General features: G+C 42.8%; 1 protein-coding gene across 8 annotated transcripts in view; it reads left to right on the forward strand.

Annotated features, from left to right (window-relative positions):
- Window positions 1-18,153, forward strand: part of CUX1 (cut like homeobox 1) — a 259,909-nt gene that overhangs the window by 224,707 nt on the left and 17,049 nt on the right. For 7 of the 8 annotated variants that reach the window (XM_019008608.2, XM_033518977.1, XM_033518976.1 and 4 more), the window contains one exon: window positions 4,404-15,934. The exons of the other annotated variant lie outside the window; for it this stretch is intronic. In XM_019008608.2, the coding sequence (XP_018864153.1) occupies window positions 4,404-5,106 (703 nt within the window). In that variant the 3' untranslated portion in view covers window positions 5,107-15,934. Of the gene's footprint in view, window positions 1-4,403; window positions 15,935-18,153 lie in introns of those variants that run through there. 8 annotated transcript variants of the gene reach the window in all.

Raw genomic sequence — 18,153 nt, forward strand, 5'->3', positions numbered from 1 at the left:
TCACATATTGATGGGAGTAGTGCTTTTAAACAGAAAGTCTGGCTTTTGGGGTGGGTGTGGATGTAGGGATGTCCACTGATGAATATTTATAAACCCACTGCAGTAGGCCAGGCTGCTCTGTCTGACTCACACAGACACGTGTCAGGCATGTGGTGGGTGTTCTCCCTGGGTCACTGGGTGGGGGTATTTAGAAATGTCCTTTATTGGATCAGAACTGCCCTGTTTGCATTGTGTCATTTTCCTGCATCAGAAGAAAAAGAGGATTTTCTTTTAGGCCTTGAGTCACCGAGCTCTGAAAATAGGCACAGTGCTTGTGCTGTGTTTCTGGGAAGCTTCATGGAGTCCTGAAGGACAGGGAACCAATAACCCTGAAGTCAGATGTGGCCACAGAGAGGGACTTCTTACAAGGTCCTGGAGTGCCAGGACAAGGGGGAATGGCTTTAAACAGCCAGAGGGCAGGGATGGATGGGATATTGGGAAGGAATTGTTCCCTCTAAGGGTGGGCAGGCCCTGGCACAGGGTGCCCACAGAAGCTGTGGCTGCCCCTGGATCCCTGGAAGTGTCCAAGGCCAGGCTGGACAGGGCTTGGAGCAGCCTGGGACAGTGGAAGGTGTCCCTGCCATGGCAGGGGGTGGAACAAGGTGAGATTTTAGGTCCCTTCCAACCCAAACCATTCCAAAATTCTGTGATTTATGTCATTGTTATGATTAAATCATCAAGTCCCACTGAAATAAAATGTTGGTCTGTTCAGTTCCTTTCTTGTTTGAGGAGGAACCTTCTCCATATTTGAACCCCTGAAGTAGGTTTTGGCCTAGAGGCAGCGATAAAAGGAGACAAGGTGGAACAGCACATAAAAATTATAAGGATTTGAATAAACATATTATCAACTATGCTTGGGATTGGAAGTCCTAATTAATGCAGCAGACTTTTCTCCAAGAAATTTGTGCTAATGAATATTGAACAGGTACAGTTAAGCTACCAGATTTAATACTATTCTGCTCCTTCACTCGGAGCCAGTAATGTTCCTAATTAGTCCAGATTGCTAAACTTGTTTGTTTTTAAAAACTGCTAACATTTAAAGGGTAGTTTTTCACTTTGGCCCTTCTCAGCTTTTACTGGGGAAGTTGCTGAAGCAAAAGCAGCAGAGTTTAATGAGCTATCTCAGAAACATTGCACACAATAGTTAAATAATGTTTATAGTAAACAATACAAAATTTTTAAAAATGGAGTAATCATATTTACACTGAATTTCACTGCCTTGAATTCAGTACAGATGCAGCCTCTTTTCACCGCTCAGAGTTCTCCAAACGCAGGGCCTCTTCCAATTCCCACTTGCAGGCAATTATACACAAGTTGGAGGGATGCCTATGAAAATATGTTCCCTTCGGCCTGACAGCAAAATGTGCTGTTCTCACTTGGGCAGACGAGCGCGGGAGCGCTGGTGGCAGGTGTCACCTCCCTCATTATCACGAGATCCCTGCCTGGGCGTGCGGCGCCGCCAGCCCGCGGTGATCGCTGCCTTCAGCCCCACCTTCCCGGGGAGGAGGTGCTGACAGCTGGACACAAAATCAAACCCTGCAAACTGGGGGCTGGGGGCAGCACAAGGCTGAGCATGGAGTGATCTGGGCCTGCTCCCAGATGTGATGCTGAGACTCCAGGGCTTTCCAGAGCTGTTTCAAGCCTGCTTGGAGCCCTGTGTGCTCTGAGCACTGAAAAATCGAAACACAAATCTATTTTTTGTTCCCCTTGACAATTACTTTCTTAGCTGTCATGCATGAATTTATCTTAAATCATGTGTAGGGTGTTGCAGAAGGGGGACAGGTTCCATGTTCTGTGAGGGGAGCAGGGTCTGACAGTTCTGCAGCTCATATGTTATCAGAAATGGGTGGTCTTTCACTCTTCTCTAGGCCACACTTGACTTTATTAATCTCTTTTATACTCTCCCTCGGCCACTTTTTTTACAAACTGAAAAGTTTTTCATACAGAAGCAGTTCCACATCTCAGAACATCTGCTTGTGATCTAATACTAATTTTTCTGTAGCTTTAGGTGAGGGAGGGCACAGATTTGGATAATGTCTGTCTTGCTGTCTCTTGGGAATCCTGTTGCAGTGATGCTTTTCCTTTCAGATTCAGCCCAAATCTCACTTTCCAAAGGTGGTTGCTACAGTAGGATCTACCTTCATATCCACCAGATGGAAAGTCAGCATTAGCATTTATTTCCTGCAGCAAAAAGAAACGCTGAAAAAAATATCCTCAGCAGGCAAAGAAATAATTCACTTCAGAATATAAATGGGTATAAAGGATTTCAACATGTCTGCAAACTTCTCCAAGTCTATGGCTTTGCATTCATACCAGTCACAGAGCTCTCAGAATATACAATAAATATCCCTTGCTTTATACTTGTGAAGCACATACAAGACACATCAGAGTTTGAGGCTTTGATGTCTTAAGAATGGTACAAAAATAAAGCAGGAGGGAGGAATTTCTATCCCACTTCAGCTGTGGAAACTGACACACAAATTCAGTGAGGCCACAGAGATGATACTACAGAGGCATCAGGAACGAAAACCAGACTTTCTGGAATTGTAATCCAGCATTCTTTGACCCTAAATTCTGGATGTATTTTTCAGTGAACTCTGTAGTGTTCTGGTTTGGATGTTGCTTGAAGGCTTGTCCAGGGAGCTGCAGCAAACACCCAGGAGATCCCTGATGTTTTGAGTTCCAGTGGTGAAAGCCAACAGGGTGTGTGGAGGAATGCTCTCTGGAATCCTCTAGCTGCTGTCATCAGTTCTTCTTTAACATAAGAATTTAATTACTGTGTTAATCAGAAGTCAGACCAGATTCCAGAAGCAATATATTGGGTGTGAATTCCAGGGATTTCCACAGACATGGGTTTGATGTTTGTAGAGCTGTGGTCAGATTCTCAGCAAGGTTCAGTACCTGCTGGAGCTGAGCTGTTTTAAATGCCATACAGGCACACAGCTCTTACCAGCCTCCTCTCCTGAGCTGGGCAATGTTACAGAAGCACCATGATTCTGGATCAATGTCCATGAAGGGAGATTTTAGGCATAAATAGAGCCTGATAATCGATGTTGCAGGATGCATGCAGTTAATGGTAATAGAAAATTAATGTTAGCACCTGTGGGCTTCTGTTAGGTGAATAATATTCTCCTAGGGAAAATTAGAGACCCCCTAAATCCTTCAAAAGTGTGGAGTCAGCGAGTACTGCTGAAATACTCTGTTGCATTTCAAGTAAGTCAATAAGATCATTAGCTTCAAAAGCAGTATTCAGGTGGTGTTCTCCATTTAGCCGAATGTTTTTCCATTGTGTGCTGTCTTCCATAGCACAGTTAAGGAAAAATAGAAAATCCTTACAGCCATCAGTGCTGGGACAGCGTTTCACATGTGGTTTGCAGGCCCCTTGGCAGTTCCCTGTGGCTGAAACCAAGAGTTTTTTATCTTCACTCTGAAAAATAGTAAGTCTTGATAAACTCTCCCCAGGCCTGTGGACCCATCCCTGACCCCGGATCACTGAGGCTCCCTCTTGGTTATAAATTAGGACTTAAATGGTGTTTATGGATGCAACAGGATAGAGAAAGGGTTACTCCAGACCCTAAGGTTTTTCCATAAACTTTTCTGTACTTGTGAGGATTTTGGGAACTCCTAAACAGAGAAGGAAGAGGGAGGAAGGCCTGAGTTAAATGGCAGAGATGGTGTGTTTGGGGTATCCTTGCACACCAGGCAATTCTACCCCCACATGGAGTGCAGTCATTCCTATGAAAGGCACTGCTTGGCTTGTCACTGTTCATGTTGTGAAATTGATTTTTTAAATAAAAAATGAGGCAAAAGTCAGACTAGCTCATGGACTGGCAGCCTGTCACAGGCTGGGCTTTCTCACAGTGCTTTCAGCACAATGGGCTTGGTTTGATCTTCATCTCTCCCTGTCCAGGAGAACACCAAGGGGCTTGTCCAGCTTTTTCTGGTTTCATTTTTTGTTTAGGCAGACCGGCTCATTTCTAGCAGAAATCGGAATTGTTTCCACTTTAGTCTGGATCTCCTAAAACTGTATTCATATTTTTTGTTAAAAATACTAACTTCTCACCAGGGAAGGGGTGGAGTTACCACCCCTGGAAGTGTTCAAATGAGGAGTCAATGCAGCACTTGGCAGTGGGGTTTGGTGGTACCGGGTTGGGAATTGGACTCGTTGGTCGATGAAGGCTTTTCCAGCCTTAATGATTCCACTCAGGGGCATCTTTAGTGAAGTTGATGGTCTCAGAAAACCTTTCCAGCCTTAGTGATTCCACAAAAGGGCATCTTTATTAGCATGGAAAGGGCCTTTTAAGCAGAGGTGGGCGTCTCCTTGCCGCCCCGGCAGACTCACATCCCTCTCCCCTGTCTCCTAGGTCCCGCATCCGCCGGGAGCTGTTCATCGAGGAGATCCAAGCCGGGAGCCAGAGCCAGGCCGGGTCGAGTGACTCCCCTTCAGCCAGAAGCAGCAGGGCGGCCCACAGCTCCGAGGGGGACAGCTGCGACGGCGTGGACGCGGAGGGCCCTCCCGACGGCAAGCCGAGCGGCCCGGAGGCGGACGAGTTCAGCAATGCGGCCGCCAAGTCTCAGGGAGGGCCCGCCGAGCCGGCTTTCGAGGCGGGGGAAGAGGCACTGCGAGGCGCCAGGCCTTCGGAGAGAGCGGAGCCCGAGAGCCTGGAGGACACCGACGACGAGGGCCGGCTCAGAGCGCCGCGCCAGAGCTCCCCGCCGGCACCGCAGCGCCCGGGAGACGCTCTGGAGACACTGCCAAACTCTGCCACGGAAGGGGATGCCTCTACCTCAGCTGCCTCCACCTCAGTCCTTACGGGGGAGAGCTCCTACAAGTCAAAAGAAAGTTCAGAGAAAATCTCCAGTGTGCCAAGTACGAGCTCGACGCCGGCCTCAGGCTCGCAGAAAGCCAACTCTCTGCAGAGCTTGTTCGGCTTCTCGGAGGCGGCGAGCTCCAGGAACACGCGAGACAGCTCCCTGAGGAAAAAGAAAGCGGCCAACTTGAACAACATCATCCACCGCTTGGAGAAGGCCGCGAGTCGGGAAGAGGCCGTGGAGTGGGAGTTTTGAGATTAAACTGGCCCAACTCGGGAGAGCTGGGAAGTCAAACTGGACCTCTACTGGTTTTATTGTGTTCGCACTTAACCGCCCTGCGGGCCACAGGGCAAAAACGCCATAGGCCAAGGTGCATATAGAAATCAAAAAAAAGAAAAAAAAAAGGAGCGTTAAGCCCAATTTATGTTTGTGTTTTCGAGGAAGAAAACTGAAATGTGTAGTCAAGCTTTTTTGTACCCTGAAGTGTTTTTATTATTGCCCTAAGTGATTTCCACGATTTCTGGAATAACTCATACAGCTTTGCCTTGTGCCCTCCTCTTTGGTGTGGGGCTTTAAAAAAATGAAAAACAGGAAAAAAAAAAAAACCTAAAAAAAAAAAAATCTTAAGAAAAAAAATCAAACCCACATATTAAAAGGGGGCTTTTTATCTGCCATCTAATGGCTACAGAGCGATAATACACTATTATCTTCTTAAACCAGGAAAAAAGGGGAGATTTTTCAAGAAAAAGAAAAAAAAAGAAAGTTTTTTGTAGCTGTTCAGTTGCCACTAAGAGATTGCACAGTCAACCGACTCTAAACACACTAGTTTGGATTCCTACATATTTTCAAGAAAAGAAAAGAATCTTGTTGTTTGAAACTTTGAATTAAAAAAAAAAACACATTTACTCCACATATTTTTTAACAAAACAAAAAAAAAAAAGTCACATCAGGAAAATATCTTAATTTGTGGTAGCTGACTTAGTGTTTTCTTGTAAGTGAAATAGAATATTGACACGTAGTGCACATTGTTTCATAGCTTTAACTGATTCTGGTCTTTTGCAGCCCAGAATTTGTTTAATACACTCCATTTTAGGCCAAATCAGGACAAAAAAAAAAAAATCTGAATCTAGGTATTTTATAATCTGCTTTTTAACCTCTAACCACAGAGCACGCTGATCAGACCTCATATCTGGGAGGTTTAGGAGACAACTTAGAAGCAGCATGTACTTGATCATTTCACTTGGTTCGTAGTGTACAGGATTTCCTTTCAGCAAAGACAGATCGCTCCAAAAACGTTGGCCAGTAACATTTCAGCCTGCTCCTTGGGGGCCTTGCCTGTATCCCGAACATTCAGCTTACCTGGAATCCTTGGGAACGCAGTTCACGTGTCCGATTGCTGTCACACACCACTAAGAGGGACTGGAGCTGCCGCAGACCCAGCCCTTTTCCTGCTGTTGGTGGCCATTTACTGACTCTCTTCCCACCACGAGCACTGATTTTAAATACGATTTAGTCGTGGGAAGCTCCTTTTTTTTGCGTGGATAAAGAGTACATGGCAATGACCAGACGGGCTCTTACCAGGGTGGAAGCAGCCCAAGATCGAAACCAAAACCTTCGTGCTCTCGAATCCCAGTTGGGCCCGTTCTGCCCTGCAGAAATACAGCCTTTTCCCATTATTTTATGCACAGGTTAGGGCTGATCAAAGTACAAATCCAATTCTAACTTGTCTCTAACTCCTCCTGTTGTCTATATGTATATGCGTGAGCATAGAGGTGTGTGGAAGGATGTGTGTGCGTGGGTGTGTGCGTGCAATTTTATACGTCTGTGTATTTTCTTACGTACTTGTGCACACATAGAGTGCATTACTGCCACCTTTTTTCAATAAGCTGTTTTATCAGTTATGGCTTCTACAAGTTTGCTAATTTAGACTCCTTTATTGCCATATCTTTAAAACTAACAATAGATGATTTCGGAATATATATATATATATATATAAATATATATATATATAATTTTTTTTTGCTTATTTATAGGTGCTGTATTTTATTATCTGATTGTTAGGAAGGGATGAAAGGGGGCAAATATTCTTTAGAGGGATAGACTGCCGGCAGTATTGGGTATAATTTACAAGATGTAGTTGTCATACTGTATATTATTGATTGAAGACTTTTTTGACCGTATTGTGTATCATTGAACTTTTGTCTTAGGTCAGCATCTTTTTGATGACACTTTAATGGTGCATTCATTACTTCTTAAGTTTAATTAATATTACTTTTCTGATTTTGGGGGAGGGAGGGATGGGGGAGAGGAGTTCCGACTTTAAAGGTATGTTCCCAATATTACACCTCAGTGTGCTTGTATTAATTCATTAGTAGGATTTTTGACTGTAAGATGTGAAACCACATTTCTTGCATGATGTTTTAGAACTTATGTATTTCATTTACAGTCTCTTAACATGCGACAGCAGCACTTAGCGCAAGTTTTCACAAATTTAAGAATCAGTACACTAAAATCCATCCTTCTCATGACTAAGGAAAGAAGGCTCTAGGAGGCTGAAAGGCAGGGATTTATTTCCGATTTTCACTGCTAGCTGTTTCAGGATTCCTCCTTGGGTGACTGGGGACTCGTGATGCCAAACTGAAGCTGAGGAACGGAGAGAGAGCAGCTGCCCCTTTGTGAGATGAGCTGAGGGCTGAGTGGCAGTGACAGACACCAGGGTGTCCTGGCTTCCCACCGGGAGCGTGGCCAGTCCGTGGGAATGGGGTGAAGCCAAGGGTGACCTCTCTGTACCTGTCCAGTGTCCTGGTCTGACTTCCAAAGCACAGCTCCACGGATAAACACATCCTGGTAGGAGTTCACATACCTTAGTACAAGTCACAACGAGCTGCATCTCCAGCCAAGAGCAAAACTTCTGCCCAGGAGATGCAGATATTTTCTTAGGTTCTTTAATTATTTTTATTTTTTTCTTCGTTGTTGGTTGGTTCAGGTTGGGTTTTTTAATTAATTCTGGCAATACACTTGCCAGTCTGTTCCTACTGTCCTTGTCTGCTGATTTGAGACCCAGGTGCTGGATGCAGTCAAGTGGTTACTCTCAGCTTTCTCCATAGTGAGGGTTTTTTTTTTCTGTTTGATGATTCTTTTTAATTTTTTTTTTTAAAGTTAATATTCCCCAAACTGTTCTTGTGCCTGTGTCTATCTGATTGCATTCCATGATGCTTACTGAGAGCTCTGGCTGCATTTTACCACAGCAGAACTGTATTCACAGGTTGCACGCAAATGCAGCACTTAAGGTCAATCTCTCTTCTTAATAAGCAATACGTAAGTGCCTTGAAACATATCTTCTTTTTTTTTTCCCCTGTTTATTTTTGGTTTGCTTTTCACTAGTTCCCACTAGTTCTTTAGGATTCTTTAGCGTCTGCCCAGTTTTTAATGCTGTAATGATTTTTAAAAAGCATATCTGTAGCTTGCCCTAGAGGAAATCTTTCTTTCATAACACTAACCGTTAATTCTAAGCTCCATTATTCCATTTGAGTCGTGTAATTTTGCTGGATAAAGACAGCGTTCAGAAGTCAGAAGTCACTCCATCCTGCCAAGCGTTGTCATTGGGATCTATTATAAAATTAATCAAATAAAATGCTGTCAGTATTTCCTATATTTTTGGCACTTTATTAACGGCTTAGCTCCTTTTGCTGTTTCATATTTAATGATCTGTGTTGAATGTGGATTAGCCTGCTGAGATGCTGTTGGGGTGATCTCCTGCCCGGAGTCCCTTTGGGTTCCTCGCTCACCCCCTGGTTGGAGGGCAGGGGCCGAGGAGCACCCTCAGACCTGGAGCTCAGAGATGCTCCTGGGGTTTGTCCTGGGCTTTAGCCGAGGTCACAGCTGCTTTTCTGTTCAGTGGAAAGTCAGATGGATTAGTTTTTAATTGAACTACTGCTGAGGTTCTCGGGTTGGACATGAGTTACCTGCTGGTGTTTCTGGCCAAGGCCCCCCCAGTTTAGAGGCTGAACTTACACTGCAGGGTGTGAGTGATAGTTGGGATTAATTTGGAACTCACCCTTGGGAGGAAAATGTGCTTTGGAATAACTTTGTTGTTTTTTTTTTACTTAATTCAAAGGATAAAAAGTTAAAGGAGAAGAAATGCCAAAGAGCAGCACAGTGGCTGTCATCCCTTGGGTGCTGATTCCAGGGGAAGGGAATGTGTGAAATGTGTGACATGGGGCTCATCTCCCAGGGCAGCAGAGCCCTCCTTGCTGTCGTTTCTTTTCCTGATGGATAAAAGCACAGGCAGTTTTCAGGAAATCCATCATGCCAGAGTCTGTTTTTCCTGAGGTTCTTTAAAAGCATTTTATTTTCTCTCTCTGTTTCCAGTTCCATGCTCTTACCAACACTGTGCATGAAGGGCCGGGGCTGTTTTAATAGAAATACGTTTATATTGCAGTTAAATTGTTGATTTTTCTCTCTGGATGATTAGGGAAGGACAAAAGTGCAGTGCTTTGTTTGCTAAAAGCCAGGAAAGAATATCCCATGACAGAAGGGTCATGCAGTGGGATTGTCAATACACTTCCATTTTTCAGGATACAGATTTCAGACAACAGCATTGCAGATGTTTATTGGCAGAAATGCATTTAATTACAGGTCCTTTTGATGCCATAAATTATTTATTCATTGGTGAAATGCCTATAAATAGAGCCACCCTTTAAAGGAACCCATATCAGTGCACTCTGCCCATATCATGAATTAGTGAGTCCTTTAGTAATAAACTCCTTGCTGTAGTAGGAAAGATCAATATTACAGCTAAAAAGAAAAAAGTATGTGCCTTTCTCATTAGCTAAAAGATCTCTGCATTATTTTTTATGTAACTTGTTGATATGGGATTGGTATAGAGCAGGGGGATCATGAACATCCCAGAATTCTATGCAATATTTTCCAGTCCAGTTATTTAAAAGTCACTATTTTTCAATCCTTTAATAGGAGAAATAGTAAGTGCATCATTCTGGTGGTAATTCAAACTGCAAAGCTGATAAATTGTCATAAGATAGGATTGAGGGAAATGTGAGAAATTAATGTGATGAAATAGTGGAAAATGCTAACAGTGGCTGCAGTCCCTACAAGCACAGCTGCCATCAGAAGTCTGTCATCTCCCATTTTAAAATTAATAATTTCCAGTATTCTTAAAGCTTTTATGAATCAGAATACTCCTGGCAAAAACAGGGCAGGTTAGAAACAGGGAAAAAAAAAATCACATTTTGACCATATAGAAATTATGAGAATACACAGAAAAAAAAGTAATTGGGCATGGACACTTTGCACTTGGACCCAAAATGTTTTATTTCAGTTGAAATCCTGCAGTAACCTGTGCCTTTAGCAGGGTTGTGAGAGATCAGTGGCTTGCAGTTTGTTGCAGACTGAAAGTGGAGGGGTGACATTTTTAACCTGCACATGGAGGGCACTATTTTTATTTCATTTGTGTCTCTTCCTACAAAGGAGTTTCTGAAATTCTCTCTGATTTCCTCTTCGCCCAGTGGATGTTCTCTGTCTTCAGCCACCGAGTGTGGCCAAGCTCCTTTTTGGAGATTCAGAAACAAGAGGAGAAGAAGGAAAGTTGGTTCTTAGGTGGAGAATGGATTTAACATTCCCTAAAAACAAGTCAAGGCTTTCCCATGAGTGTGTGGCAGTTTTGGCCCTGGTGTGACCAGCTGTAGCCTCTTATCCCAAAATTTAACTCAAATGGATAAAACAGTGGCAAAGCAGGACTGGGTTGATTCCTGTGTTGTTCTGCCTTTCCCTTTCTGCTCTGTGAACATCAACATTTTCTTTGTGTTGCATATACAATCAACTTTTCTGAGAAATTAAAAATTCTATACAAAGGAAAGACCTTTCTCCCCCTGCCCCCCATCAGTTTAAAATCTGTTTTTTACATTACAAGGAGAATCACTGGCAGGGGAAGTCCAAGATCCGAATTTCTTCTCTGATACAACCTTTGTAGTTCAAAAGGGGTGTATCAGTCCCCATCTCCTTCACATATATTTGAGCACTAAAATGTAGAAATATAATTTCACCAATTTCTTCTTTCCTCCTCATCTCTTTTATAGGATATATTGACTATGCCATATATAAAGTATAGTTAATAATGGACTTTATAGCAAGGGAAGTTCTTTATACCATGCCTAGGGATGGATTTGTCCTATGTGACCAGGTCATGGACTATACCCTACCTTATTAATATGCAAGGATAAAATGGTTTTATGCTCTGAACCTGAAATTTATCCTTTTGGAGAAGATTAGTGTTAGGCCTGTGCACTTAAGTTTTCAGAAAGCCTTAAAAACAGGTGTGTAAGTGGTGCCATCTCTCTCCTCAGGGATGATTTCCCCCCAGCCAAGTGGTACTGTGGCATATTTAATAGCAGTTATTAGTTATAAGGTCATTTTCCAGTGGAAGAAAGTCATTCATTGAACTTTTATTAGTGAGCCTCTCACCAGCATCCTCTGGTACAATCCAGGACCTGCTTCTCCCAAGACCTGGGCATCCATATCCATCCCAAAATCCTTGGCTCTCTGTGAAATCCACATTTCTACAACTCCTGTGAATGGAAAAAAAAGCCCTGATGGGATTCCTGGCTTTGATTGTCATTGCTATTCACAAACATCTTCTGGCACTAAAGTGCATTGCAAGAAAATGCCTCCTTTTAAAAAAATTAATAAGATTATTGTATTTTTTCCTTGACCAGTTCTTCTATAAGGGACAATTCTGCCAGTTTCAAGCTTGCTTTACTCACACTGCTGTTGGGAGATTTTAGCCACGATTCTGTAGATTTCCTGTTATTGAAATGGTTGGTTTCATCACATCAGTTCAGTTTCTTTGGACTTTGAACCAGCTGAGTACAGAGAGCAACTGAATCCTTAACCATAACAAAACAGTGCAGGACCAGTGCAGCAAAGTGAATACCCCTGTGATGACGTGTGTTTGGCTTTCTGTTTGAATTCCAGGGATATTTGTAATACATGGTACAATCTTCATCCAAAGTTCTTTGGAAATGGAGAGTCATGCCCGGCATTTCCTGCTGCTGTGGTGCCACACCTGATTTTTGCACAATTCCTGTGTGATTCCTGACAGTGTCACAACAGCACAGCCACTCTCTTGACAGCAGGAACGGGAGTTTGTGTTCTCTTCTGTCTGTGTGGGTAATTAATATGCATTTCTGGGAGTTGTTAAATGTGTCTCTGTGCATCATTCCAGGATGGAAAAGCCCCTCTGTGTATTTAGCATTTGTATGCTTGGTTTTAATGGTGCAGCCAAATTTGTGAAGTCATTTGGGATGTAGGTGAGCGAGGGCTTAAAACCAATATGTATTTTAATGGGGAGAGGATGCCATTCCCCACTTGTCAGATCCATTCCCTGCTGTAAAGAGGGGATTAGCCACTGGAGAGACCAGGCTGCTGGAGATGCATGGGTTTAACTAATGAGGACAGGGAAGATCATGCTCAGAATACATAAAAATGATCCCAAGGGTCTGAGATGTGCAAGAGCCAAGGAATTGGAAAGGAGGGGTCAAACCTCGTCTGTTTGGTTTCCTGCAGGAAGTTCATATCCCAGATATTTGCACACATGTAGTGCTCTCTCCTTTACCAATGTACAGTGGAGGGTAAAGACGTATTTAAAACAATCACAAAACCAGCTGATGAAATAAATTCAAGCCAAGAATGGAATTAAAGCAAGCAGCTCAGCCTTGCTCTCCCTTAGCTGAAAATTCAAGTATTTGTAGGAATGAGGTAGAAATTTTCTGTTAGGCAGCTCCTCTTGGAAGGCGAGTGTCCGTGCTTTCAAGAGAATAAATAAAACCTGGCACTTGACTTGCTCTGAAGTACAATCTTGTCTCCAAGTAACTAGGAAAAATATTTTTGCAATCAGTCTTTCAATCAGACTTCCCTGGCTTTTATTAGCTTGTGTTGGACCCTTTGTGCTGTTTTGATGTGTTATTTATATGTGGGTAAGTTATTACTAGCTTTAAAAGTGTTTCCAAAGTATCTGGTTACCTCTGGGTGCTGGTACAGGTGATACAGGGAGTACTTGAGCATCTGGTTTGGAAAGGAGGAGCGTGGGGAATAAGCAAGGTCTTATCTGTATTGTACTTTTCCTTTTCCTTAATCAGGGCTTCCATTTCCTTCTCACCTTCTCTAGAGAGATGGAGTTCATGGGTCATTCCTTTTTTTTTTTTTTGTGGGAGAAAGATTTTAGTCAAGCTTGAAATGATTTTATTTTCACTCTGTAGGCATATCATCAAAATCCTGTATGTTGCCACATTTCCCATTAAGCCTTTAGGTTTTGCTTCCTGAAATTTACTCTTTCACTACTTGGAAAGCTATGTGCCTTATTTCCTAATCTCTTTGAGGAGAATAATCTAAAGCACAGTGATCTGGCTTGCAGCATTCCCAGCCACTTCTCATTTTTTTGGGGGTGAGGGGGAGCAAACACTGATGGAGCATCCCAGTGTCCCAGCACTGGCACGTGCTTGGCTCCCGAGCACATCCAGCACCGTGTGAGGAGTCTTTGTGCAATAGAAACTCTGGGTCTGGGGGGTTCCCATCCCACAGCCAGCGAGGGTGAGCTCTGCTTCAGGAGAATTCACATTCCTGGGTGGGAGGAAAAAGAAAATCCCACGTTCCTGTGGGTTGGTTCCTGGGCCAGGACTCGGCCATCACCCAGCAGTTGATGCTCGGAGCTCTGTGAGTGTCCATGTGGCAGTTCCATGTCCCTCTGTGCCATCAGCCACACCTGCTGTCCCCAGGGCCCTGCTGGCTCTCTCCAGGCACTGTCCAGTCATTCCAGTGTGGATTTGGTTTTGTGCAGAACAGGCTCTCCCCCTCTCCCATCCCCTGCCTGAGCTCGCTCTCTCTGCAGCATCAGAAGGTGAAATAAACACAGAGCTGGTTTGTGATTAGGACATCAATCTAATATTTCTGTTTATGACATTAATTTTTAACAGTTTCTGGTTTTGTCGAGGTTTGTTTTGGGTTTTTTTTTGTTGGATATAAACACAACAGGAGTATTTACATATCATTGGTTTGGGCTGGAAGGGAACTTAAAGCTCATCCTGTTCCAATCCCCTGCCATGGGCAGGGACATCTCCCACTAGACCAGGTTGCTGTCCCCAAAATGGATGTTGAAGAAAGCTTGGGATATCCTAAAGATAGAGCAGGTGGTGTTGGCTTGTAGTATCCATATCTTTGTGCCCCTGTTGTGTTTTCTAGAGCAATCATTTTGTTTTTTTTAAGGAAAAAAGAAAAAAAGTATTTTATCTAAATGCCTAATAAATGATATTATTTAAATAGTTTTTAAAATAATTTAGGACTGAGAATAAGAAGCCTCAGTTGTGAGAGAAGAGACTTAAGATATACAGAGAGAGAAAATACCCTGAGCCTCCTAGAGCCTCTACTGAGAATTTGCTAAAGACGCAGAGCCCCTGGTCAGAGCACATAGCAATTAACTCACTAGTGTTCATTTAAAATGAGAGACTGGTTTCCTGTGATGTTCATCTTTGTTGGCATATGTTTGACTTTCTGAATTCAGAGCTGATTTCCTTCTCATTCAAAAGTTGGTCAAGGGAGAGAAAAAAAAAAACAAAAACAGAAAACAGAGAGAAAAAAAGTGCAGCAGCAACAATTCCTGGTGTGAGCTCTGGAAAATCCACATTGTGCATTATCTGTGGCACGGAGGGGTGGTTGAGTTTCGCTGCTGGGTCCAGATGTGTTCACACAGGATTTTCCCTGGGGAGCAGCAGAAAAGCTCCAGATGTGGGTGGGGACGCGTGGCCGAGCCAGGGCCGGTGCCAGGTCCCCCCTGGCTGGGCACAGGGGAAGGTGCTGGGGCAGCTGCAGGGCACAGCATCGCTCCTGTGGCTTGGGAAGCAAATTTGCACTTTGCCTTTCGAGGGTGTCCCACTAGAAAAAACTAAAAAAACAAAACAAAACAAAAAAAATACCCAACCATCCGGCGAATTTCCAATGTCAGGTTTGTTTTCCTTCTGGTGTAGTCCAAAAAGAAGCTGCAAATCAGAGTTAGAAATGCCCTAGTGTAAGTGTTGGACCAGCTCTGCCAAACAAAAGGTTGTTCCTCTCAGAATACTCTATGCATTTCTGTGGTGAAAAGCATTTTCTCCCATTCCTTGCTGGAAATGCTGTGAGAATGTCACACGTACGAATTTGGACGTCGATCCCAAAGCAGATGGAGGCTGGGGAGGGGGGGGGTTGTTCTTTTTTTTTCTTTTTTCTTTTTTTTTTTTTTTTAATTGTTCCCCTCATGTCCCTTTTCATTTTTATTTTTCTTTTTTTTTTAATTAAAAAATTAACTCTTTGCATTTGTGCAATAACTACTTGCCATGAGAATGGGCAGACCTTGGAAATGCCCCGACTACTAACACAGCACAAGATGAACTCGAACAGAAAGTGGTGTACTTTTTCCTGAGAACTTTTTTTTTTTTCTTTTTTGATTTTTGGTTGGTTTTTTTTTTAAATAATAAGCTCAGTTTTTACCCCAGTGTATTGTGGTGTCTTACATTTTTAGCAGTATTTTATATTTTTTCTGTAACGCACTAAGTCTTAGATGTTTTTAGAGCTTGTTTGTTATATTCACAATCACAGATTTTAAAAAAGAAAAAAGAAAAAAAAAAAAAAATCCTCACAAAGACCCAATTGACCAAAAAAAAAACAAACAAAAACAAAACAAAAAAAAAACCACAAAAAAAAGTGTCATTTTTTTTGTACAAGTAGCTTTGAGAAGCCCACATTGTGTTGCTGTGACTCATCTTTTGTAACATTTTATTTCTTGGTATTTGTTTAAACATAAAAAGTAAGAGTTTATCTGGCTGGCAGTGCAGGGCAGCGCTCCCTCGTCAGCAGACGGCATTGTTTCTGTCTTTGTTTGGTTTAGCCATAAAATGTTTGTTCTCAGCACTGTACAACGGTCCCTATATGATATGGAGAAGCAATATCACTGTATGAAACTCACACGATGTATTATTATTATTATTCACTAGCACCCTAGGTGTGATAATTGAAGTAAATATCTTTTATACAAACACAATTCCGCGTGGGCTGTCTTTTATTGAGGTGAGACCTGAGTCCAAGCAGCAAACATTTACATTGTGCTTCTGGTTTTGGTGATGCCCAGAGGGATCACAGGGATGGTTTGGTGGGATTTGTGTTTGACCAAGGGAGGAAAATTTACTTTTTGTGTATCAGTTCCTATGGGGAGTGTGTGTGTGTGTGTTTTTACCTTAAATATTGATGTCCAGAATGTTCAGTGAAATCCAAGTGTGGCCATTCCTGCTGCAGTCAGTGTGAGGTGAGCACCCAGCTTCACAGACAGAAAATATGTATTTGGGGTCTGAGACTGCCAAGGGAGATTGTTTTGAGCACCACAGCAACATATCAGCTAATTAAAAAGAAAAAATAAGTCATTTACCTGAGGTCAGAAATGCTTTAGATTCAGAAATGAAAATGTCAAAGAATTTTTCTCAGATATTTGGCTCACTGTTTATTTTTACAGATCCTTTACAGGGAAATAAATTCCTCATTTAGTGCCTTATGGGATGTTCCTATAAATAGTATTTACAGAGTGAGGAGTTTGGTAAGGAACAGATGCTGTAACCCATCAGTGGCATTATGTTTTTAAAAGCAGTTGAAGAAATCATTTTTTTGGATGCTCTGGGTGTCAGGTAGAGGATGTGTGTGTGTCTCTGCTTACCTGGGGGCTCTGTTTTCCCTGGTGTGCTCATGTCTGGTTTATTGTGAATTGAAAAGGTTATTTTGGGGGTTTCCACCATCTCCTGTGGTACATCCCTGACACATTTCTCCTGCCAGGCTGTCATGTGCTGCCCCCTCCTAGGAGTTTCCTGTGGAATAGGAGTTTTGGAGGGGCAGGATGGATATTTGCTGTGGTTCTGTCCTGGAGAGCAGAGCTGGGCTGGGATTTCCCACCCCAGTGAGGGTGGCACTTTGTCCAGCTCCATGTTGGTGTCCAATGTGTCTTTGCCATCTTTAGTTCTGCAGGTGTGGGGGAATTCTCCTCAAAATGTATTAAAAATGCTACTGAATGCCTTCATCTCATGACAAATGTTCATTTTCTGGTTTTGAAGTGTCTGTGACAGGTTGTTCCACAGGATGGAAAGCTTCATGGTTTAACACTATTTTTTTCCCCCTTCTCTTTAATAACTAGCCCAACTGTTGATTGCTATAAATGCTATTATTGTGTATAATTTGAGCCTATTTTTTTTTTTAAACTTGATGCTGAACAGCTAGACTTTTAAAATGCTATGCCTCAGGTAGGTTAATTTGTGTATTTGTAACCTGCACTTTTCTTCAGGTGGTATCAGCATGAAACTCCTAAAATGCCACACGTGGTGGTGAGCAAAGGCTGTGTTAAACTTGAGAAAGGCCTGACCTGGAGGAGGTTCAGAGCAGCTCAGAATTTTGCATCTTGGGATAGAGCCAGGCTGTTCTCTCAAGCCTAAATCTCAAAAAGTTAATTTTGGGAAGTTAGGAAGGCAACCTAAACCACAAGGAAGCATCTGAGAGGTCAGGAGCAGATATTTATGGTCTTCCATGGAGGCAGCTGGATCTTCCACTGTAGTTTTATAGGGACAGCCCTTCAAAAGGATGTCAAAATTCTCTCTTTTTGGAAGAAATGTGGGGGTTTTTTTTACTGGTTTGAACTGGGACATCACTGTGAGTTCCTGCTGGGACAGAGCTGCTGCTGGGGCTGGATGGGAGAGGTTTGACTAGGGAATGTTACAGGGATTTGCTGGATTGATGGGAAAAGTCCTCATTTGTGGCATCCTTCACACCAAGGTCCTGGCTGGGCTCCTGCACCACCACCAGTGAGAGCCAGCTTGACTTTCAGTGGGAAAAGGGATATTTTTTCACCATGTTCCCACCAGGTAGGAAGCTGTGAGTGACTGACATGGTGCATTTGGAGCCCCACTTCTTTCCACTTGGAAATGCTGTCATTTTCTCCCCAGTATTTGTGTGTTAATGGAAGTGGTGAAGGAGTTGTGTACTTGCCAACAGAGGGCTTCAGAAAACATGATTTGATTACAGCAGAGCATTTTATTTTCTTTTTGCTCCAAGCTATGGGAAACTGATAAGAAAATTCAAACTGTTTTCTTGAACTCTTCCAAGTTACCCATGTAATTATCTTAGTACCCTTGGAAATAATCCCTTCTTGTATGAAATCTCTCCCCTTACAGGGTGAATTTATTAAGCAGTACTGGGTTTCATTGCTGGGGGCTGTTTATTTTGGAG

This window comes from Parus major, chromosome 19, assembly GCF_001522545.3.
Source record: "Parus major isolate Abel chromosome 19, Parus_major1.1, whole genome shotgun sequence".
In the NCBI taxonomy this organism is placed as follows: domain Eukaryota; kingdom Metazoa; phylum Chordata; class Aves; order Passeriformes; family Paridae; genus Parus; species Parus major.